The 23,310-nt window shown below is 49.9% G+C and overlaps 1 protein-coding gene across 1 annotated transcript in view; it reads left to right on the forward strand.

The window, feature by feature from the left end:
• The first annotated feature begins 442 nt into the window (after nucleotides 1-442).
• Nucleotides 443-23,310, forward strand: part of LOC101285525 (calpain-8) — a 53,970-nt gene continuing 31,102 nt past the window's right edge. Inside the window, 10 exon segments of the mRNA XM_033431015.2 lie at nucleotides 443-990; nucleotides 4,238-4,274; nucleotides 4,277-4,306; nucleotides 10,150-10,316; nucleotides 11,435-11,557; nucleotides 12,606-12,689; nucleotides 14,750-14,835; nucleotides 17,515-17,589; nucleotides 18,523-18,683; nucleotides 21,635-21,810. Coding sequence (XP_033286906.2) covers nucleotides 637-990; nucleotides 4,238-4,274; nucleotides 4,277-4,306; nucleotides 10,150-10,316; nucleotides 11,435-11,557; nucleotides 12,606-12,689; nucleotides 14,750-14,835; nucleotides 17,515-17,589; nucleotides 18,523-18,683; nucleotides 21,635-21,810 — 1,293 coding nt within the window. The 5' untranslated portion in view covers nucleotides 443-636.

Here is a 23,310-nt window from a genome sequence, read left to right on the forward strand (position 1 = left end):
TCTTATGTACTATTCTAAGCAAATTCCATGTACTATCTCATCATCCTTCCAAACAACCCTATAAGGTAGAGCTTACTGTTACCTTTCTCTTTACAGGTGAGAAAATTAAGGGGATGAGAGGTTAACTAACTTGCCCAAGGTGACAGAGCTAATTACTGGTGCTGTTGGGCTAGATACCCAGGCAAAGGCCAAAGCCTTCACTTGTAGGAGGGACACCTTTGCTTGGGGTTACTCTGATCCACTCCATGAATCACCCTTCTCTGATATTTTTGTCCTTCTAACGAATATGGAACTAAACTTTTCTGGAAGGAAAGGAGACCCCTCTAACCCCTTGCCCTCCTGCTGAGAACCAATTCTTTGGAAAATACTGGCCTCAAGCTGCCCAATAAGCCTTCTCATCTCAGCTGATGGGACCAATGGGAAGTAAGCAGGGTCTTGCAATGAGATGGGGATGGGTGGCTGTGATCCTAATGGATTTCTTAGGCTAATGGCCTGGGAGGGGCCCTGGAAGTTTCCCAGCCTCCAAATTGTCTGCTGAAAGCAGAAGGGGAGGGTGGGGCAGATTCATTTGCACCTTGGGTACATATCTGTTCCTGGCTGTGACTCACTTCCCTCTGGAGCAGGGCCTCGGGTGAGATGTTTACCTGTTCCACCTCCCCTTCACACTGCCTTACAGCTCCCCTCCCCGTGGGGCGGATCTCTGACAGCACAGAGCAGCTCTGCCCTTCTGTCTACCCCACGGAGCCCTCGACCATGGCAGCGCTGGTGGCTAGACTATCCAAGCAGCAGGCGGCAGCTGAAGGTCTTGGCTCCAACCAGAAAGCCGTGAAGTACTTGGGCCAGGACTTTGAGACCCTGAGGCAGAAGTGCTTGGACTCAGGGGTCCTAGTTAAGGATCCAGAGTTCCCAGCGTCCCCACCAGCCTTGGACTACGAGGATCTTGGACCATGCTCCCCCCAGACTCAAGGCATTGTTTGGAAGCAGCCCGTGGTAAGGAGATGGGTTTGCTGTTGAGTGGCAGGATGGAGGGCCCTCGCTTCTGGTCAAAAGTAGCTGAGGGAGAAGTTATGGTTCTTGGCCCTATGTTCCTGTAACCCATATTTCAGCCTACCCCCACCCCTCCACTTTAAAAAACATCTTTTCAGAGGTGATAATGTATAGAGGGAAGGCATGCACTGGCTTTGGAACCAGACAAGTTAGATTTGAATCCTGCCTCTGCCCGTGTGGTCTTGGACAGATAATTGCTGTGATCCTCAGTTTTTTCATCTGTAAAATGGTGCTACTGGCATCTTATTTTTCAGTGTTGGTACAAGGACTGGAGATAAAGGTCAGAGCACAGTGTTTGGCATATAACAGGCACAGAAGGCATGGTAGCTATTGCCTAGGACCCCTGGGCCAGTGCAAGATGGAAAAAACCAATGCTAGAAGTAATCAGTCCTGGGGTACATTGTGACGTCGTTGCTGAAGTGTGCAGGGTTGTGAACTGTCATTGTTCTATTGAGGCTAGGGAGTGGAGAGGTGGGGCTGGGGGTCTGTGAATACAGATGGGAGTCAGGGACTCTGGGATGCTGTCACTGATTACCGCCCCCCCCCCCCAGATCTCAAGGGCAAGGGATGTAGAACCATCCCCCCAAAACCTGGGCCCATGACCTACTGCTCTGTGACCCTTGTCAGTGATTTAACCTCAAGGATAGGAGCCCCACACACAGAGTGGTTGTGAGAATTGAGATAATCCTTTGAAGTGCTCTGCTCAGTGCCTGGCCCACAAGTCTCATAAGAGAACACGCTTTGCGACCCTTGGCCAGGGGGCCGTTTGTCTTCTAGACCACGATGGGAAAATCAAGCCATGGTCCTTATTTTCTTGGCAATGGTTGAAGAGGGAAGTTAAGGAGAGAATGACTCCTTGGATGTGGTCAAAATCACCCTTTAACTCCAACTATCTCTACCCCTTCTGTTTTCATCCTATCAATTTTACACAACAGTTACCACCTCTGAGCATAACTCCTTTGCCCTTCTTCCCTCCAGCCCCCCATAGCCATCTTCCACGCCCCTCTGGAACCTATGTGGGTGCTCTGGGATGTTGGCAAAATCAAGGTTGGGAACCATGGTTTTATATTCTAGTGTCAAGAGTTGGCAGCCACATTTCATTTCAACAGACAGTTTTTTTAGGTCTCTGTTTTGGGCCAGGCATTGGCTATGCCCTGTTTAGAAAGGTGGCCGGGGAGAAACTGAGCTGGGATCTCGGCTCTGAGGGAGATTGTGAGGAGGCAGACACATGAATAAAGGACCGACATCCTGGGCAGAATGAAGGAAGTGCTAACAGAGACATCAATCACGGGCATGGCAATGTGGGATGTTAGGACTGAATGATGGAAAGACTTAGGGGAGGAGAATACATTCGAGTGGAACTGAAGGACCCCAAGGAGCTTGGGGGAGGGGAGATGGATATGGGGGGAGGGGAGAAGATTTCACTCTGTGACCAAAATCAGGTATCTTTAGCCTTTGCCTAGTTTTTCTCTTTCATTTGAAATTCTTAAAGCCCTCACCTCCTCAACCACATTTCACGTTCTCCCCTAAACTGTGTCTTTACCTGGTCTCACTGTCCACGTAAACATGATAAATTCAGACTGGAATGCTGATTTGTGCCTGTCAACAAAATGCTATAAAAGCCAGACCATGAGGTAGTAGAACCTGATTAATGTGGAACTGAAGGACTCCCATTATTGGGAGTTTTCAGATGAATAAATAAAAGCTTGTCAGAATGTACCCTCTCCATCCCCAGTCATCAGTGAAGGATTCTCACTCAGCTGCTTTTGACCAGGCTGTGCTCACATATCACAGGATACATTATAGGACCCAGTTTTATCCTCTAAGATCTTACAGATTATTGAATAGACTCTTGAGTTTGTAATGACCCTGATTCTATCTCTATTGGGAAGGTGCCTTGGAATCTGGGAAAACAGCCTGTTCCTAAATGCTTCATTTCTTTCTTCCCTTGAAGTCTCTCAGGGGCCTGCAGGAAGGTTGGGTGTCCAGAAATGAGGTGCACCAATGAGTTCATTTGCTCTTTTTTCCTCCCCTTCCCTCCCCTCCCCCTTCCCCTCCCTTCCCACTTCCTCCCTCCCTCCCCCTTCCCCCCTCCCTCCCTCCCCCTTCCCCCCTCCCTCCCTCCCTCCCTTCCATCCTCCCTCCCTCCCTCCCTCCCTTCCTTCCTTCCTTCCTTCCTCCCTCCCTCTCTTTCTTCTTTTTTTCTTAAATTGTGGTAAAATACACACAACATATAATTTACCATCTTAACCATTTTTTTTTTTTTTTTGCGGTACGCGGGCCTCTCACCGTTGTGGCCTCTCCCGTTGCGGAGCACAGGCTCCAGACGCGCAGGCTCAGCAGCCATGGCTCACGGGCCCAGCCGCTCCGCGGCATGTGGGATCTTCCCGGACCGGGACACGAACCCGTGTCCCCTGCATCGGCAGGTGGACTCAACCACTGCGCCACCAGGGAAGCCCTGTTAGATTTTTTTTTTACCCATATGCACATATGTTTTTTAATAGAAAACAAGTTAATGATTTTTTTTAATATTTGGAAGAAAAAAAAAAAGCCAGTCCAAAGGCACGGTCTTGGCCCATTTAGGTAGGAGCTAGCAGCTTTATACAAGGCTGTAGGGCTGCCACTTTGAGGTAGGTGAGCAGGGAAAGCGTAGGTCAGATGTGGGAATGGAGCTGAGTTCTCCTCTCTGTATAGGACACTTCCTGACGCCTCAGTGTTTCCATCAGCACACGGGGTCATCATTGAGTCAAGTATTTAATGAGCGTCTACAGGGTGCAGGGCATTTTGTTAGAGTGTTATACATTAGCCTCATCCTCTCCCTGTAAATAGGGGTGTTGTCTGAATGGGTGAGATCATAGTTCCTCATGTCATTATCTCAGCCTTTGCCTGTCTCCTACCCTCCCCCATACCCGCTTTCACACCCACACACCCACACAGTATGTATAGCGATAAAGAGCTGGCCGTGGGCACCAGCTCCTGCTCTGCCACCCCTGGCTGTGTGACTGTGGGTAGCTCTCCTGCCTTCTCTGGGCTTCAGCATCCTCAGAAATAAAAGGCGGTATGTGCAGTAGATGTTCTCCTAGGTCTCTTCCATGAATTTTGGGACTATCAAGTTCTTTCACTCTTGCTGTCACCATCACTGGGCATCTGGTGACTTGTGTTTTGCAATTGCTTTCCCAATTGGTTTCAGGAATTGTGTCCCAGCCCTCAGTTTATCGTTGGTGTAGCCAGCGTACAGACGTTTGTCAGCGTGTGCTAGGTGAGTAACTGGGGAGAGTCCTATTTGATTTGGGAGACGGCAGGTGTGTACGTGTAATGAGTAACGTCAGATTACGCTGTTAGAGTTGACCGACTACATTATGTCTGTGACTTATTTGTATGGGTTTGTGTTTTGAGACCGTACTCTCCATTCTGGGTCTGGAACTACATTTGGTTCCTCCTAACAAGAGATTTTCCATAGGCTCATTTAATCCCTTTTAGTGCTAGAGTCACGAGCCAGAATTATAGGCATGCAGTAGATAACCACGCTGTGCTGTGTTTTGATAGTAGTGACCTTTAAGTGGATGTACTTTGCCCTGTGGAATGGCCATGTCTATATAATTATGGGCTGTCATAATAGATGCTCTTAGCATGAGTAAGAAAAGAAGAATCCCAGCCTTCCAGCCAAGCTTCTTTCCAGCCCGGAATCCTGGGATTAAGAACCTTCACTTCCCAACCTTTCATATTCCCTCCAAATCAGGCTCAGTTAAGTTGAGGAAATAATTTATTTTGTACGTTCTAGCCTTAAGTGTTGGAAACCGAGGTTCTCCTTGATAGCAGATCAGCACTGTTGATCTCATAAGCCCTCCTGATCCCAGGGCATCACAGTTTCTTCATTGAGTGGGACAACACTGACCTTTCAGGGACAACACGGCTCTGAATTGAATTCGCTGGGCTTCCAAATGGCCAGCCAGTGACAGCTTCAGGAAATAGACCTGGAAATGAAGGCAGGAGGAGACAAATCCTATCTGCTGAAAATTAGCCAAACAAACAAAATCTCAGCATCCGTGTGGCCCCGATCACCCTTTATCCTTCAGGAGATTTCCCCTCCATCCTTTTTCTCCTTGTTCCTCCTGTTCTCTTGAGCCTGTGGGAAACTTTTATGATTTTGAATCACCGGCATTTATTTTAAATGCTTCCAATGTTCTCTCCTTTGACGAGTAGAGCCGATACCCCCTTAGCCAGAGCTCATGGTGCGTGAGCACAAAGCAGTGAGAACGATTCGGGTACCACACAGACGTGAGCCCTGTTCCCTGAAAGCCACAGTCTCCTAAGCCTTTGTGTGAGGGCTCACACAGGGGTAGCGTTCTGACCTTTTATTGCTCTGGATGACTGTGCTGTGCCTTTTTCCTTCCAGCTAAATATTTAACCTAATTGAGCACATGTCTCAGGGAAACACAGCTTCTAATCTATGCTTTTAACAGCTTCTTGTTGTAGATGTTTTGACTTTGGCAAAGGTATTTAATAAGTGTCTTTTAATTGATCAACTTGGATAGATCTTCCTTTGAATAGTTTTAAGCTCAGAGAAAAGAAGGGTTCCCAAAAGAGGCCTGAGCGTTACCATGGTGAGCGTGCGCTGCTGATGGAGCCTGCAGCTAGAGTAGCAGTAAATGAACCTGATTCTCCGAATCCGACTCACGTCAAAGTGAGGGGGCCACGCCGTGGAGGCTGCTCCGGGTTAGCCCTGCTGCAGTGGTGGTTTTTAATGAGCAGAGCGGAAAGCGGGTGTTGAGTCCAATTTCCTGAAGGATGCTGGGTACGGGGCTGGAGGGCCTGTGGACCAGATGGAGCCTCAACGTGTATCGAAGTGGGTGCCTGCACGCCAGGCCTGCAACTCAGCACCAGGGTGGTTGCCAGGAGCTGAGTGACAACAACCTGTGTGGCCTGTGAGACTTGAGCTCGGTGGCGTTAACGATGGGGTGGATCGTGGCGAGATTAAGAAGAAAACTTCCTGATCAGAGAACCAGGGGGTGTCAAGCTGCATCTGTTGAATCAGGGTGTGACAGGGATTCATGTTTGTTCAGTGCCTTTCAGGCTTGACACAGTCCAGCACAGTGCAGTGGGGTCTGTTCCAGGTTTAAAACATTTTTGTTATTATTTTTTATTTATTATTATCTTAAAAATTTATTTATTTATTTTTGGCTGCGTTGGGTCTTCATTGCTGCACGCGGGCTTTCGCTAGTTGCGGTGAGCGGGGGCTACTCTTCATTGCGGTGCGCGGGCTTCTCATTGCTGTGGCCTCTCGTTGCAGAGCACAGGCTCTAGGCGCGCGTGCTTCAGTAGTTGCAGCACATGGGCTCAGTAGTTGTGGCTCACGGACTCTAGAGCGCAGGTTCAGTAATTGTGGCACATGGGCTTAGTTGCTCCGTGGCATGTGGGATCTTCCCGGACCAGGGCTCGAACCCGTGTCCCCTGCATTGGCAGGCGGATTCTTAACCAGTGCGCCACCAGGGAAGTCCTGTTATTATTTTTTAGCAGTTGATCTATATAATGAAAATGATGTCCTTTATACAGTTTTGTGTTACCGTGATTTTATTATTATTTTGAATACACACTGTTCAAAAATGAAAACAACTGAAAGGTCCACCGTGAAGATTCAGCTTCCTGTCTGTCTCCATCTATTCCACTGCTTGCTGTCCTGGAACCTTTTTTTTTTCCTTATCCTTTCACTGTTTCTTTATGCAAATTCAAGCAAGTCTAAATACGTATTCTAATTTGTATCCCCTTCTTGCCTTGAAAGCAGCATACTGTAAACACTGTTTAGCACCTTTCCATTATTTGTTATTATTTTACTAAATAAAATGTCTTGGAGCTCTTTCCATGTCAGCGTATGAAGGGCTTCATTCCTTTGTAACCACTCAGAATATTGCAGTCCATTGTGCGAAGTACCAGTTGATTTAGCCTGTCTCCTACTGATGGACACGAGTTATTTTCTCTCTTCAGCTATTATACAAAATGGTGCAGTGAATGTCCTTCTCCGCGGTAGTGTGTGTGTGAGGGTTTTTGTCAGCAGGTTTGAAGTGTGGCTGCTTCAGTCACCATGGAATATCTTTCCCTTCTATTTGATTCCCAGTGCTTAGTGGCCTCATATTCAGTCCCACTATCACCACTGTCTTATCTACTCTGAGGAAAGGGCCCAGGACAATCATTTACACTTTAGTGTGAATTTGAGTCAGTGGGCTACCAGAGGATTTGTATATTGAACATTATCTCCAGAGCATGAAAGAATTGTACCGTTACATCTTTAGTTACACCAACTCTCACTAACTTATTTCTTTTTGGTATGAATGCAGACAATGAAGCACAGTAATAGAAATCATGGCTTATATTCATATTACATTACAATTGTTGCAAATAATTCAAAATACCACATATTCATCATTACCTCAGAATTATGGTGCTTATTAGTCGCCACTCCAAAACTTTTATATAGAATGTTAATAAAGAAGTACGAACCTTACCATATTCTAATGTTAAAAACATATTTTGATAACTATTTCAATGTAATTATATTATATATATACGATGTATTTCTCGCCAAGCCAGGCTTCATCCTCGCCATGTGAGCCCCTTGCCTCCCACCAGAGTCTGTGCTCATGTAGAGTCCAGGAGCTAACTTTCTTTGGAGACATTATTATAGGAAGAAAGACTGGGAAGTCTGCAATGCTAAAGATTCAATTGCTCCAGGTAATTCTTACTGTGTAATATGACTTTCTGTTGGGTGACTCAGTCTCTGCCTGAGGGCGGTGTGGTTTGCCTCCACACCAGTAATCAAATGCGTATCTGTTGATGAAACAGCCCCCAGACAAAAATCCCTCCCTGGATCCCCAGGCCTGGAGTTCTTCACCCGGACACACTGAGGAGGGGTTCCCTGCAGCTGCAGCCTTACCACGCTTGGTCTTCCGGGCAGAGCCCCTGCTCACCAGATCTAGCAAGGGCCACACACACAGCATCCCTCCAGTGTGAGGAGATCTCAGGGCCACACCATAGTGAGAGGGAGTAAGTTGTTAAGTGTGGGATTATGCCCTGTCGGGCGCGTCTGCGGTGCCCACTTCCAGCGAAGGCTCATGGTTGGCGCATCACACAGGGAACTGCGGGCACCTCGCTTGTCCCTCTGCTGCCTGTCCCAGCACCGTCTGTCTCTCCTTTGCATGTTGGCCCATGCGTGTCCCTCTGAGGCCTCTGTGTCCACAGAAATAGACTCTGTCCCACCACGAAGTACAGAAGGCTTCTTTCACCCGACGCGGTAAGTCATGACTCTGGGCTGGCCAGGACTCCTTTAGTCACTGGCTTCAGAAGTTCAACCCAACCAGCTTAAAGAAAAAGGAGAAGTTATTGGCTCATCCCACTAGACCGTGGAAAGGGAAGGGCAGTGCTGGCCTCGAGAAGCCTGGATCTAGGGATCTAGGTGTTCCTGGAGCTCTCTCTGCCTGTCCTGTCTCCACTCCACCCTCTTCCATGCCAGGCAGGCTTCACGCAGAAGGAGAGATGACCACTAGGGTTCCAGACTTCAACTTGGTAGTATCGCAAACCACCTTTGACTTTACAGATCTCAGAAAAAGTCTCTGATCTGGTGGTTGGGATCTTTGCCCACTCCTTGGGTTCAGCCAGAGGGGTGAGGTGCTATTTGATTGGCTCAGCTTGGGTCATGGGCTTTGCTCTTCTGACTGCCAGGCTCCCCCCAAACCACAGGGGGGTTCTCCAAAAGAAGGGGGCAGTGTGCAGTGGGCCGACAGAACGGAGAAAGTGTACCTCAATATGCCAGTGGGGTGGCGGGGACCGGGTCTGGCCAGACTGTGCTCTCCCTGCCCCAGGTCACCTTCGTCCTGCCGTCTTCTCCCTGCCCCTGAATCCATCACCCTGCAGTGCTCCGGGACATGTCCCTCCCTGAAGGCTGCTCTCTTTCTCTGGAACTGTGCTACCAGCAGTGCCTAATTCAGCGCCCCGGGTGCAAAAAGCCCCCCAGGGAGACCTGGGTCTTCATGGTCTGCCTGTGGCCTCGCCACCTCAGTTTGCACAGCTGTACAGTGGGCTTGTAATCAAACCCAGCCTGCCGGGTGGTTGCGATGAGTAGAGAATTGACACGGCTCCTCGTCCTCCCGGAAGTGGGCACTGCGACGGGCAGAAGGGGTTGTAATAACCCTGGGAGCCCTGCCTGTGTGTTCCATGGGACTGACTCTCTTCTGCATCTCTATAATCCACCGTGCCTGGGGTGTAGCAGGGCTCCATGAATGTTTACTGGACTTCTGATCTGTTACCTAAGCCCTTTGCCTTGTATCACTATTAAATCATGAAGACAGGGGTATCTTACGTCAGAGGCTACTTGTGTTTTTTCTTCCTTCTTTGCCAATATCACTCTTGGCCATCAGGCTGGATCAGGTATTTCGAATAAAGAAATCCCAACCTGGGGACTCCCCTGGTGGTCCAGTGGTTAGGACTCGGCACTTTCACTGCAGGGGGCCTGGGTTCGACCCCCAGTTGGGGAACTACGATCCCGCAAGCCGGGAGGCACCGCCAAAGGAAAAAAAAGAAAAAATAAAATTCCCATCCTGAAGGTGACTACATGTCTTTATTATTTTTTATTTATTTATTTATTTTTGCGGCACGCGGGCCTCTCACTGTTGTGGCCTCTCCTGTTGCGGAGCACAGGCTCCGGACGCGCAGGCCCAGCGGCCATGGCTCACGGGCCCAGCCGCTCCGCGGCATGTGGGATCTTCCCAGACCGGGGCACGAACCCGTGTGCCCTGTATCGGCAGGCGGACTCTCAACCAGTGCGCCACCAGGGAAGCCCGAGGAAGGCACCTTGGAGTGAGGGTCAGGAGATGTGAGCCCGAGTGGCATCACGCGGCATCACTGTTGCCACTGCGTGATGCAAGTTTTCTTATCCACAAACTCAGCCACTGGACTCGATGTTTCCTGCTTTTGCTGGCGTCTCCTATGGGCACGGATAAGTAAGACACAGATCCTGCTCTTAAGGAGTTCATTAAATGTCCAAGGCTGGAACCTTGATCAGCACAGACGCTCCTTCTGAGGTCCACTGAGAACACTGACTCTACCTCTCAGCTCATTCCTGTGAACGGGCACTGTGTTTCCTCCCGCGGTTCTGGCAGTATGGAGGGTGGGTGGAGGTGGTGGTGGACGACAGGCTGCCCACCAAGGACGGGGAGCTGCTCTTCCTGTGCTCCGAGGAAGGCAGTGAGCTCTGGAGCGTGCTGCTGGAGAAGGCCTACGCCAAATAAGTGGGTCAGGGAGGAGCTAGGAGGCTCTGCCATCTCCTTGGAGGATTTTTACCTGCCCCTCCCCAGACTCTGCGTGCCATGCCCATCGTTCCCAGCCCCTGCACCCCATGTAAAGTACCCCTCCATAACTAAGAGAAACAGAAATTTGGGCTATGAGTTAAAAGCTCAGCTCTGTCCCACATGAATGAGTGAACTGGGACCACCACTTAGCTTCTTAGTGTCTCAGCTTTGTCCTCTTTCAAACCCCCGGGTCAGTTCTTAGGTCAATGTGAATTTTTATTTTATTTTATTTATTTATTTATTATTATTATTTTTTGTGGTGCGCGGGCCTCTCACTGTTGTATCCTCTCCCGCTGCGGAGCACAGGCTCCGGACGCGCAGGCTCAGCGGCCATGGCTCATGGGCCCAGCCGCTCCGCGGTATGTGGGATCTTCCCGGACCGGGGCACGAACCCGTGTCCCCTGCATCGGCAGGCGGACTCTCAACCACTGCGCCACCAGGGAAGCCCCAATGTGAATTTTTAAAAGAATGACAAAGAAGAAGAATAAAGCAAATGTACTTAGATCCCAAACTCATCAAAATCTCTACCCTTTGCTTGGGAGTCATGCTCCTTCTCACTGGCATTCAATGTTCAAAGTCTTCTCTGGGGTTCTTTGAATCAGTTTCATTGACTGGTACCCTTTTGTGCAACCCCTGTTCCTTCCCAGCCCTATTCCCAAAGCAAACCCCAAGGGATGCCTCTCAGCTTTGAGGGAGGGTCCCCATCATCCCTACCCATGCCCCCAACCCCCAGAAACCCAAGAAGCCAAGGTCAGCTCTGGAAAGATTGCACTTTGGTTTTTAATAGAGCACATGGCTTGGTGAGAGGTGATCTGAGATTTGCTCCTGGAAAAGTGCTGAGCTGGCCACGTGAAAGTGTGCCTAAGCCCCTCCCTGGCCCACAGACAAAATTGGCAAAGGTCCTCCTGTCCCTTCCAGACCACACCATGTCCTACCGACCCCATCCCATGTGGTCCCCTCGCTGGGGTTGCTAATGGCTCTGAATGATGCATGTGTTCTTTTTTTTTTTTCCAACAGGCTCAACAGTTCTTATGAGGCTCTCGCTGGAGGGCTTTGAGGATTTCACAGGTGGCATCTCTGAGTTTTATGAGCTGAAGAAGCCACCAGCCAGTCTGTTTCAGATCATCCGGAAGGCCCTTCGAGCAGGGTCTCTGCTGGCCTGCTCCATTGATGTGAGCCGGGACGGTTTCTCTTTGCTGCCCCTCCCCATGTGTGGTAGGGAAGGAACAGGACAGGGGCTAGAGGCTGGGAAGGCTTTGGGCCAGAGTAGAGTCTAGGACTTACAGAGTAAGTCCTGTGACATATTTGTTCCTAGCACGTGGGAGCCGGTGGGAAGACCTAATTAATGCGTAGGAACTGGAGTTGGTCTCATAAACTCAGAAACCATAGGAGTTCTAAGTGTTAAGCCCCGTTAGTACTGCAGGAATTGCCCTAAGAATGCAGCCTTGATCTCTGGATCCTGGGCCCTACCTTTGCTACCCCCTCTTGCTAAGTAATCTTGGGATTTTGGAAAACAAATATGGTGATTGACAATACATGATGGGCTTTGAGAACACTGAAGAAAAGGGAAGAGGTTCTGAACCAGGCGTGGTGCCCTGTCTGGGGGCTGGTTGTTTGCGGTTCCAAGGTAGTGTGTAGACCAGAGCCTGGAGGCCACCAGCCACGTGGTCTGCTGTCACCTGCCCCTCCACCTGCTCTTTCTCCTTCTCTCGACCCTTACCTGGTGACCTCACACACGTGAATGGCAAAGCAAGAGCAGTCCCCCTTTCTCCTCTCTATAAAAACCCCAGCAGGATATGTGTATTTTTGGTGGAGAAGTGACGTGGGGTCTGGGGAGAGGGAGGGGCTGTTGAGGAGGGACCCTGGGGACACCCACCACCACTGGTGAACCAGGGCCAGTCCAGACAACTGTCATGGATAATTAGTCTTCTGCAGGCAGCGTGGGGTCCTTCCTGGAGAATAAATGGCTTCCCACTTCCTGTGTCATTTCAAAGGCTGGTAAGTCATACTCCAGGACTGGCAGGCAGGCCTGATCAAAGAGGGTTTAGATGGAGAGAGCTCTATTTACCTGAGGTTAATTGCTGCACCTTCCCCCGCCCCCCCTCCCCAGCCCTGCACCGGGGCCCTGTGGCTGTGTAGCATGTCCTTGGAAAGCATTGTAGGACTGGCCCCAACAAGGTCAGGGGCAGCCACTCTGAGTGGACTTTACTCTCAACTCAGGTCTCCAGTGCAGCTGCAGCAGAAGCCATCACCAGCCTGAAGCTGGTTAAGAGTCACGCGTCCTCTGTCACTGGAGTGGAAGAGGTAAACTTGGGCATGGGGAGACGGAAGGGCAATGCGTAATGATACTACCATAAATCCCTGGCATCCTTGAGAGAAAGAGAGGGAATCACCACCTAGCCCTTCCCTGCCCTGCTGAGGTGCAGCATCTCTGGTGGCAGAGCCCCTGGCACTGACCCACACTCAGCTCTTGCTTATTACAAGGGCCCTCCTACCTCTTGCCCACTCAGAGATGGATAATGTAACCTCTTTGAGCTTCAACTCTATGGGTTCTAACTAAATGCAGGCTATCCTCTGAGATGTGGCCAGGAAGAGGGACGAAGTTTTGGAGGAAAGTTGTAGAAATTATCAGTTAGATCTACACTCATTCTAAGAAGGGTGTTTGGGCTTCCCCAGTGGTGCAGTGGTTAAGAATCCACCTGCCAATGCAGGGGACACGGGTTCGAGCCCTAGTCCGGGAAGATCCCACATGCCCCGGAGCAACTAAGCCCATGCGCTACAACTACTGAGCCTGTGCTCTAGAGCCCATGAGCCACAACTACTGAGCCCATGTGCCACGACTACTGAGCCTGAGCTCTAGAGCCCGTGCTCTGCAAAAAGAGAAGCCACCGCAATGAGAAGCCCGCACACCGCAACAAAGAGTAGCCCCTGCTCTCCGCAACTAGAGAAAGCCTGCACACAGCTTCCAAGACCCAGTGCAGCCAAAAATAAATAAATAAAATGAAAAAAAAGAAAAGCATTTAAAAAGTATATCTTACTGTATGTCATATGGCAAAAAAAAAAAAGTATGTTTGTACAGGTAAAGCAGTGGAAACCCATAGGATCTCCAAAGAGAAAAAGGCAGTAAAACCTGCCCCAACTTTCAAGGTGGGGTGTGATGGTGGGAAGGAAAGCAAGTATTCCTTACGTTCCAACCCAAGGAGAAAGCATGGGCTGAACTTTTCATTATTTCTATTTACCATAGTCTGCTTACCTCCAAAAAGGATGTGCATTGGTTTACAATGAAAAGCATGGACACAATAAAACCATACAACAAAGGTAAAATACACCAGACAATCTAAGCTAAAGACAGTGCTCCAGTTGAGAAATTAATTTTGTTTTGGGTTTCCTGATGGCCAAGGCAAAAAAGGAAACGCAGTGGTTGTCTCAGTTTTTGTTATTTATTAAAAAGGCATGAATGTTTGTGTTTCACAAATACGCTCTTTAATGAAGTCAATTCCCAAATATGAATTGAGCACATATATGTAAACACTGGGCGAGGGCATGACGGGTCAGACACTGAAGACAGAATGGTCCATCATGTTTGCACGTGTATGCAAAGGCACATGTGGGGGCTCCTGGTGAGTGTTCCGTAGACAATAGGAGAAGGTGGATGTATGGATTTCCCACTATGGGCTTTGAGAGAGACTGCCTGGGTGCCTGTCCTCCATCTACTACTTACTAACTAGGTAATCTTGGATAACTCAACCCCTCTGGCTGGGTCTCAGAGGTTTTTTTGTTTGCTTGTTTGTTTTTTAAAACTTTTATTGGAGTATAGTTGATTTACAATGTTGTGTTAGTTTCAGGTGTACAGCAAAGTGAATCAGTTATACATACACATAGATCTACTCTCTCTGGGTCTCAGAGTTTTGAGAGAGATGAAAATGAAGATAAAACAGCACCCAGTTTATAGGATTGTGGTGAGGTTTAAATGAGGTGCTAATGCATCCGAGCTGCCCAGCTCCATGCCTAGCGCATACTACCTGCTCGAAAAATGCTAACTGCTCTGTTCTTAGTATTTGTTGGAGGGCATTGATTGGCAATAGGTCTCATATATTAAGAACTGAGTCAGTCAACTATCAAATTTTAATCCAAGTTACAGCAGATAGACACTTGTTTTTATGCTGGACTTACTATTTATTCAACCAGATTGTGGAAAATAGAGTAGTTAGCTAAGGCTTGAAAACATGTGTTAAAAGCAAATATAAGTGGTTGTTTAGGGGCATTTGAGGGATTGAATGCAGGTCCGCTCAGGTGAGGACATGAACGCAGGGCAGCAGGGGTATGCGCGGTGATTCAGCTGCCTTTGTCTGTGGCCCTTGCAGGTGGATTTCCGGGGCCATCCAGAGAAGCTGATGAGACTCCGGAACCCGTGGGGCGAAGTGGAATGGATGGGGGCCTGGAGCGATGAGCAGGTTCTTTCCTCCCTCCGGCCGTGCTCACCTCCCTCTGCGGGAAGGCATCACGCAAAACACGCAGTGATCGTGAGACCCACAGTGGAGTAGGCTCGGCAGTGCTTTCCGTCCACAAAGCACACAGCCTGTTTGGAAAAGTGTTAGGTGGTTCCAGGTGGGGAAAAGCCAAACAAAAACCACTCAGCTGTAGTCTTCGATTCCTTGCTCTGCTTTGGCATTTGCAAGCTTGGCAGCTCAGTGGAATTTTGCTGAGCGCCGGAGGGTTGGCTTGTTTTCTACCTACCACCGCGGTCTCCAAAGGTGAGACCCTTCACTCTCCATCGGATTCTTTCCACTCCACAAAGCTGGTCACTCGGACAAAGGCCAAACCCCTCAGCATCAAGAAGAAACGTGCCTAGAAATAGGAACTGGATCCCAGGAGCCACTGGCCGCCAGAGGCAGTGAGGATGAGTGGGAGTGACGCCCGCTCCCCCAGAGCTCATTACGGGCGGGCGTAATGATCTCTCCCAACAAAGCCATTAATGAACGGAGGGGCCCAGACCTCTCACAGTGGAGAGTGGCAGCCAGTCAGAGGTGGTGCCTGGACACAGAGGCCTCCTGTGGTGTCCTGGTACAGCTGTGCCCTGGAATCGATGCCACCGTGGTACCGGAGGATGGAGAGAGCATGGCCCAGTTTCCATCCTAGTTAGCACCGCTGGCACGGGGGAGGCAGGTTGGCGCTGGGGAAGGATGGAGAATTGGCCAGTGTCACTGATGAAGAGCCACCAGAAGTGGGAATGGTCATAATAACAACTCGCCCCCCCAGCACATCCTTAAGCCTCGTAGGTACCTCATACGTGCTGTCCACACTGCATGATGCCACCAGGGCTTTGGAAGGGAACTTTATTACATTTATGAACTAATCACACATCATTAGTGCTCGTAGCTGGTACTTCCCTTGAGGTTTGTGTCATGAAGAAACACATCCCCAGGGCCACGGATCACCTCTTATATTAAAGATTTTTCATTCTCCTGCCTATGATGGAGCAAAACCCAAAACCTTAGTTCTGCCAACTGCCCCAAAAGGATGTCATGGCTGAATGAAACTGAAACCCCAGTTTCGGCCATTTTAAGCAGCAGCTGCTTCCCAAGCTGCTTACGGGGCTTATATGACTTTATCTCCTTTCCCCAAAGATGCTCGATCCCTAACAGGCTGGGACAGGTCCAAGGGTGTGAGGTGGTGACAGGCAAGCCCCGCAGGCTACATGTGGAGACGCAGCCACGGGTATTTATACATGGCTGCTGGGGGAGGAGGGTGCTGCATCTCTGAGGTAACATCCCTAGTCTCAGCCCAATGTCTTTAAATTGGAACTTTTTTTTTTTAAGTTTCAAAAAACTAACTGGGAGATTTAGGTCAGATCTCATATTCTCCAGCTAGTCCCCTAATCTTTGTTTATAACAAGCACATTCTGAGGTTTGGCTCTTTTTTAAAAAAATGCATTTATTTATTTTCAGCTGTGTTGGGTCTTCGGTGCTGCGTGCGGGCTTTCTCTAGTTGTGGCGAGCGGGGGCTACTCTTCATTGCATGTGCGGGCTTCTCATTGCGGTGGCTTCTCTCATTGTGGAGCACGGGCTCTAGGTGCGCGGGCTTCAGTAGTTGTGGCACGTGTGCTCAGTAGTTGTGGCTTGCAGACTCTAGAGCACAGGCTCAGTAGTTGTGGCGCACGGGCTTAGTTGCTCTGCAGCATGTGGGATCTTCCTGGACCAGGGATCGAACACGTGTCCCCTGCATTGGCAGGTGGATTCTCAACCACTGCACCACCAGGGAAGCCCCTGAGGTTTCGTCTGATCCAATGACTATTTCCATGAACTAAACAGGCCCTGGGTGCTCCCATCTCTGATGCCTAGGGGTCCTGAGAGCCCCCCTGGAGGAAGAGGCTGGGCTTGGGTATGCCCCAGCTTTTATGCAGCGACGGGGAGGTCTTCACGTTTTGCTGAAAGCAATCAGGGAAGGGATTTTTTAAAGATGGATCTGGATACTGCTCAGTTATTTAGCGTTGCATACATATTTCAGGAAAACCTAACCCCTTAAAGGTCAGGTAGCTGGAAATGGCATTTCAACAAATTATGTGGGTATTGCTATGGAAAGGCCGCCAGCAGGAGGCCTCACAGGGTGACATTACTTCATGGAAATTGTCACAAAACTGGGCCTGATGGTCATTTTGCAGGCTCAGGAGGGGGACCATGTTCATGTGCCCAGAGATGCTTAGACCCTCTCACAGTATCTTCACTTCAGACTGATGGATAAGCCAGAAGGACATCTCACCAGTTGAGAAGCAGTGGAGTGGCCTGTGGCGGCCATTCTCGCAGCTCCTGCCTTGGACTTGCCCAGGCCTGTGATCAGGGCCTGGGGGGCTGAATCAGACATGAATGTAAAACTTGCCTGGAGAGTGAACTTAGAGCAAAGCCATGGCGCAGTGTTCCCGCTGCATGCCTGGGGTCACCCTGTTAGGGCCCGTGGAGCCCCGTCCCTTCCCCAGGCTACACCCCCCTCCCACCCCTGGCTATCATTTCGGTATTCCCCATTTCTCAGGGGGAAGTTGAGCTGCAGTAAATAGCTTGCACAGCAGCAAACCCTTCAGGAATGATCACCTCTGCTTCCTTTTAAAAAAACTTTGTTATTCTTTCTTTCCCAGTGCACTAGAGTGGAATTACATAGATCCCAGGCAGAAAGAAAAGCTGGACAAGAAAGCTGAGGATGGAGAGTTCTGGTGAGTGTCACCTGCGGGAGTGCTGTCCCCTTAGTTGTGGGTCCATTCCTGGTTCACAGGTGGGCAGCTCTCTCTAGGTGTTCCAGGAATTCCACATGGTTTCCAGCCAGGAGGGCTTGTTTCTCCTCCCCCTTTTACCCCAGAGTAGTTCTACCTCCGTACCAGTACGTCTGAAGCATTGAAACCAAGATATCTGGGCTTCAACACGGATTAGCTATCAGCTTGTCTTCCTCCGTTTCCATATCTTTCCAGTGAAATAGGAGCACTGTTCCTATCTCTTTAAGTCCAAGATTTAGCATAGCATCAAAATAAGATAACTTGGGCTTCCCTGGTGGTGCAGTGGTTGAGAGTCTGCCTGCCAATGCAGGGGACGCGGGTTCGTGCCCCGGTCCGGGAAGATCCCACATGCCACAGAGTGGCTAGGCCCATGAGCCATGGCTGCTGAGCCTGCGCGTCCGGAGCCTGTGCTCCGCAACGGGAGAGGCCACGACTGTGAGAGGCCCGTGTACCACACAAAAAAAAGATAACTTCCTTCACTCATGGGCTAAGGAAGATAATAGGGACACCGCTAAGAATATGACGTGGTTTAGGGGCCATCTCTAGGCTCCGACTTGAACACCAGTTAGATGTAAACAGGAGGGAACTTGGAGATGGTGGTTTGGTTCAATTTACCTGCCAGGGTCTCTCCAGTTGATGGTTTCGTCTCTTTGCGGGGTTGGTTAGATATGAGTGGGGGTTCTCTAAGAAAAATGGAGATGCTAACAGTAGTGAGGAATGTGGTCAATGACCCCTGCATATTTGTACAGTGGGCTGCAGAAAAGACTCGAGCTAGCCCACGGCCTTTGGTCCGTCCTGTGCCCAGGGGGCACGCGTTCCATCACTTTTCCAGCCCAGCTCTCTCGACTGAGAGCCCAACTGTCCCTCTGCCCCCAGGATGTCTTTTTCGGATTTCTTGAGGCAGTTCTCTCGGCTAGAGATCTGCAACCTGTCCCTGGACTCCCTGAGCAGCGAGGAGGTGCACAAGTGGAACCTGATTCTATTCAATGGGTACTGGATACGGGGCTCCACTGCCGGCGGCTGCCAGCACTCCGCAGGTGAGGCGGGAGCTGCCGTGCTCACCTTCTTCTGGCTTGTCCTCCCAGGGCTGGGCATCCTTATATGTTAATCTTGGGACGGTGCCTTTGCACTCTGTTCTCTGGCTCCTGGCACCCCTTAGTGGCCCAGCTTCTTTCTGGGGCTTGGAGGCCAGGGCAGCAGTGGTGGATGGCGGCTCTGCAGCCACTCACCCGGGGCCTGATCTCAGGTAACATCATTCTTCAGCGTCTGTGTGTTCAGACTATCTCTGCTTCACCCACCCGCCCCCTGCCCGCCAAGGCCGTTCTTCTTCGTACTAACCATGCTCTTGTCACCCTGCGCCAAGGCCTCTTGTTTTTCTCTGAGGCTTCCTCCATCCCCATGTGGCCCGGCTGGCTGGCAACCGGCCCACTGCGCCCTGGGACAGAGGCTAACGGTGCGCTAGAGGGACGCGGGTTCGGCATCACTGTATCAGCAGACCGCATCCGTCCAAGCGGCCATTCCGCTTTGTTTGCACCCGAGTCAGACAGCCTGGGTCAGGGGTGGTCACACACAGGGTGTGCGAATGGCCACTGTCCACTCCCCTGGTCGTCATCAGAACTCCCTCCCTGGTGGGGATAGTCTGGTGCAAACCGCTGCCTCTGCACTAACCCGGGCCCTCATCTTATTAAAGGTGGGAAGCCTTCCCTGTTCGCGGGAGACCACTAGTATCTACACATAGAGGCTCCTCCTAGGTTGAATCAGCTGAGGCAGCACCAGAGGAAGAAACTCCGAAAAACAACCCCACATCTCTAAGGAGAAATGAAAGAAAGCAAAACCCACCCTCTCCACTTCCCACCTCCCCAGGCCCGGTCCTGGTCTGACGCTGACATTGTTAACCGACTTCGACTTGTAAGCATTGGGCCTTGTTCTCACGACAGAGCTCATTGCAGGCCTGTGCTCAGGGCGTGGAAGCAGCATTAGAATAAAATCCCATGTGGGTGCAGTCCTGGGTCCTGACCGGGTCTCTTGTTCATTATCCCCATCCAACCCGAGCTCCCATTTCTGACGGCAGAGATGGAAGGAGGGTGGTCCTTTCCTGCCACTGTCGCTCAGATGACCGGTGCAACAGCTCTGGGACCTGGGAGGGTCGTCTCCCTGGTCTGAGCTTCAATTTCCCAATCGTCAAAGTGGAGGGATAATACCCAGCTTTGGAAGCGCTTTGTAAATGGTGTAGTGTTATACAAATGGGATGTGTTATCTTTATCACCCATTGTCTTCTTCCAGCTCTGTTAAGGAGTAAACAAAAAATGTAGGGATTGCAGTGATGTTGCATTTGGGAGAAATTAAAATATGCTCACCATTAGCAAGCTCTTAGAAAATGTGTAGGAAATTTGCATGGATCATTTTGGGAGCTCGGAATTGTAGGGGTGCCTAAGGTATCTGTCTGCATGAAATCGCTACCCCATCTGTGCCGCCAGCTAGCTGTCGGGACAGATGGACTGTTCCTGCCCTTTGGTAATGATGTAAGTTTAGAAGATTACAGAATTGTCTCTGGCTCCTCTGGAATCGACAGATATTTGTTTTAAAATCTACACACTTGTAGGGGCATCCCTGGTGGCGCAGTGGTTGAGAGTCCGCCTGCCAATGCAGGGGACACAGGTTCGTGCCCCAGTCCGGGAAGATCCGACATGCCGTGAAGCGGCTGGGCCCGTGAGCCATGGCTGCTGAGCCTGTGCGTCCAGAGCCTGTGCTCCGCAACGGGAGAGGCCACAACAGTGAGAGGCCCGCGTACCGCAAAAAAAAAAAAAAAAAAAAAAAAATCTACACACTTTTGCCTTAGATAAAGAAAAAAATCTGGAAGTGGAAGTTCTGGGAAGGTGGAATTGAATAAGTAATTTTATTGTTAAGAAAATATAATAACCAGTGGCTCTTGGTCACCTGTGAATGCCCTGTTATTGTATCATGTTGGACCCTTACCTAGAAGATCTAAGCACTCTCTCCATCCCCCACCCCTTTCTTCCCCCAGGGCACATCGTTATTGAAATTACTGAGGCCCTGGCATGGAGATGGCTGCCAAGCCTATCTTCCTCAATCATACTCTGCCACTTGAGTCAGTCATAGAATTGCTGTGTGTCCCTGGATGACCCATTTGCCCTCTCTGTGCCTTGGCTTGTACAGTCACTATTTGGAGAGATTTTTTTTTTTAAGGTCATATTTGAAATGAAGCAGTGTTTTAAAATATCCATAGGTGGTACGGCAGGCATGCTTCTTAATTGCCAATTATTATTCCTTGGGCATTATTAAATGACGTACTCTTGAGGGAGCGTCCCTCATCTCTGGCTGCCATGCTGAGCCATCTAGTGGGGTCCCTGAATCAATGGACAGAGGATCGGCAATCATGGCTGTTTTGGGCTGTGATCTGAAGCGGGGGCCCGTCAGACAGGCTTCCCAGGGGGCAAGAGTGGTTGGTCATCTTCTTATAGTCTGTCAGGAGAGGCCTCCTTGGTAGCTAGATTTTGCTAGAATTGTCCTCATCTGTTTCAGGGACCTGCTTTTCCCCCCAGAGACCTCCTTCCTCCAGGAGATGGGTTCATCTTCACAGGTCAGTTCTTCACAGGCTGAGAACAAGGAGATGTTAATCATTTCCCCAGAAGACTTGGAGTTGCCTTCCCAGGGGGACCCAGTGTAGCCCTGGGACCACAGGACCTTGAATATCCTGTCAAGTATATCTGGGCCCTGGTTGATCAAATGGACAAGTGTAAAGTTTCCACATGCTGTGGGGTGTGTGTGCTGGTATGTGGGTGGGGTAGGGAGATAGGAGGAAATACTGACCACCTTGTAAAGCAAACTTGCTAAGCCCTGCTTACCCGGCACAGTTTGGCCAGAGTTATGTTTCCTTGAGACGATCAAAATTCCTCCCTTTCATTCTATTTTTCCCGATCTCCTCACACGCCCTGGGGGGAACCACCATCTCCTGGGTGACTTCTAGCCATTTACTGGACCAATCCCCAGTTCAAAATCTGTTTGGACGAGGTGGGCGACCACCAGGAGGAGAGCATTGGTGAGCCCAGCTGCACGGTGCTGCTGGGGCTGCTGCAGAAGAATCGCAGGCGACAGAAGAGGATGGGACAGGGCATGCTCAGCATAGCCGACGCTGTCTACAAGGTACTCTGGAACTGGGGTCAGCCGTCACGGCACGCCTGATGTCCTTGGTCAGAATATTTTGCCCAGCAATTGAAGCAAATCTTTCTTATTGTTTGGATGTCCCTAATCAAGCATTTTCCTTGCTCCCCAAAATGCCTCCCCCAGTGGCCTTACTGAGGCTGGAATTCCACAATTAGAGATTCATTCCTCTGGCTTAAATCTCTACTGTTAACACTGAGACGTGTAATTCATTAAGCTTTGTCTGTCATTGAGGGCTCACTGTAACTACACTTATTAGACTCTCTCCAGGTATAGGCTTCTCAGGGGACAGGAGCCAAGAAGGTGACACAAGGAGTATGAGGACATCACAGAGTGGGGGAAGGGAGCCAAAGACAAATCTTTCTCCCCGGGCAACCTTGAAACACTTGTTGGGACACACAAGGCGTGGGCTGGGGTGAAAGGAGCCCCAGGTCATTTTCAGTTCTAGTGTCTCTGGATGGAAGGTCACAGCTGGCTCTGGGCTCAGGCTGCAGTGCGTGTCTCAATACCCCAGTTTGCCCTGTAACCACCCCTCTATAGATTTCACAGCCTAACAGGTAGGTTAAAGCAAGACCTCTGGGTCTTGACAAGTCTAGCCAGGATCGAATTGGAATCCACTTATTTTACGTAGGCAAAGACTTTTTATAACGAATTCCGGAGGGATTCGTGGTGGTTGTTTTTATAGAATTTTGTTAAAAGTGAATTTCTTGGGAAAAATATAATTCTAATCAGAAACACCAAGAGCTGGCTGGAAGCCCAACATCTCAGTATACATAAATGCATGGGAAAGAAGTACTGTAATAAGAAACCAGTAAGGAAAAGTGCAATTGTCAAGCTCACGTGACCTCCAGCCCCTTTCTTTCACTTATTTTGGAACTTAGAGCTTTAGAGTTTTGTGTGTGTGTGTGTGTGTGTGTGTGTGTGTATGAGTATTTTGTGTTGGAGGAATGGGAGTTGGAAAATAATTGCTGCTTGATGGCTGGAGAAAAGTATTTCAAATAAATAAGCTCCAATTCTACTCCAGCGCATCCCTTCCATCCCCACCTAGAATGTAAGTAGGACCAAAACAGATGTTTTGCTTATAGGGATAAAAAAACCAAGAAAGCACTTACCGTATGCATATCAATTCAACACTTCTTTAGTGCGCATCTGCCGCGCGCCGGGTGCCGTGCTGAAAGCTGAGATCCAGAGGAAGAGCAGAAGCTTATCGACCTCAGGGTGCTCACAATCTAGAGGGGGAAACCACACACACACTCCACTAGCTACAGGGCAGGGCAGATCTGCTATGACGGGGACCAGCACGGTGAGCTGAGGTCTCCTGAGAGAGCGATAGCTTCGTGGAGGAGAAGAATTTGATCAGGGTGTCAAAAAATGAGCTGGAGGGCTTCCCTGGTGGCGCAGTGGTTGAGAGTCCGCCTGCCGATGCAGGGGACGCGGGTTCGTGCCCCGGTCCGGAAAGATCCCACATGCCGCGGAGCGGCT

Source organism: Orcinus orca, chromosome 1 (assembly GCF_937001465.1).
Source record: "Orcinus orca chromosome 1, mOrcOrc1.1, whole genome shotgun sequence".
Lineage (NCBI taxonomy): Eukaryota > Metazoa > Chordata > Mammalia > Artiodactyla > Delphinidae > Orcinus > Orcinus orca.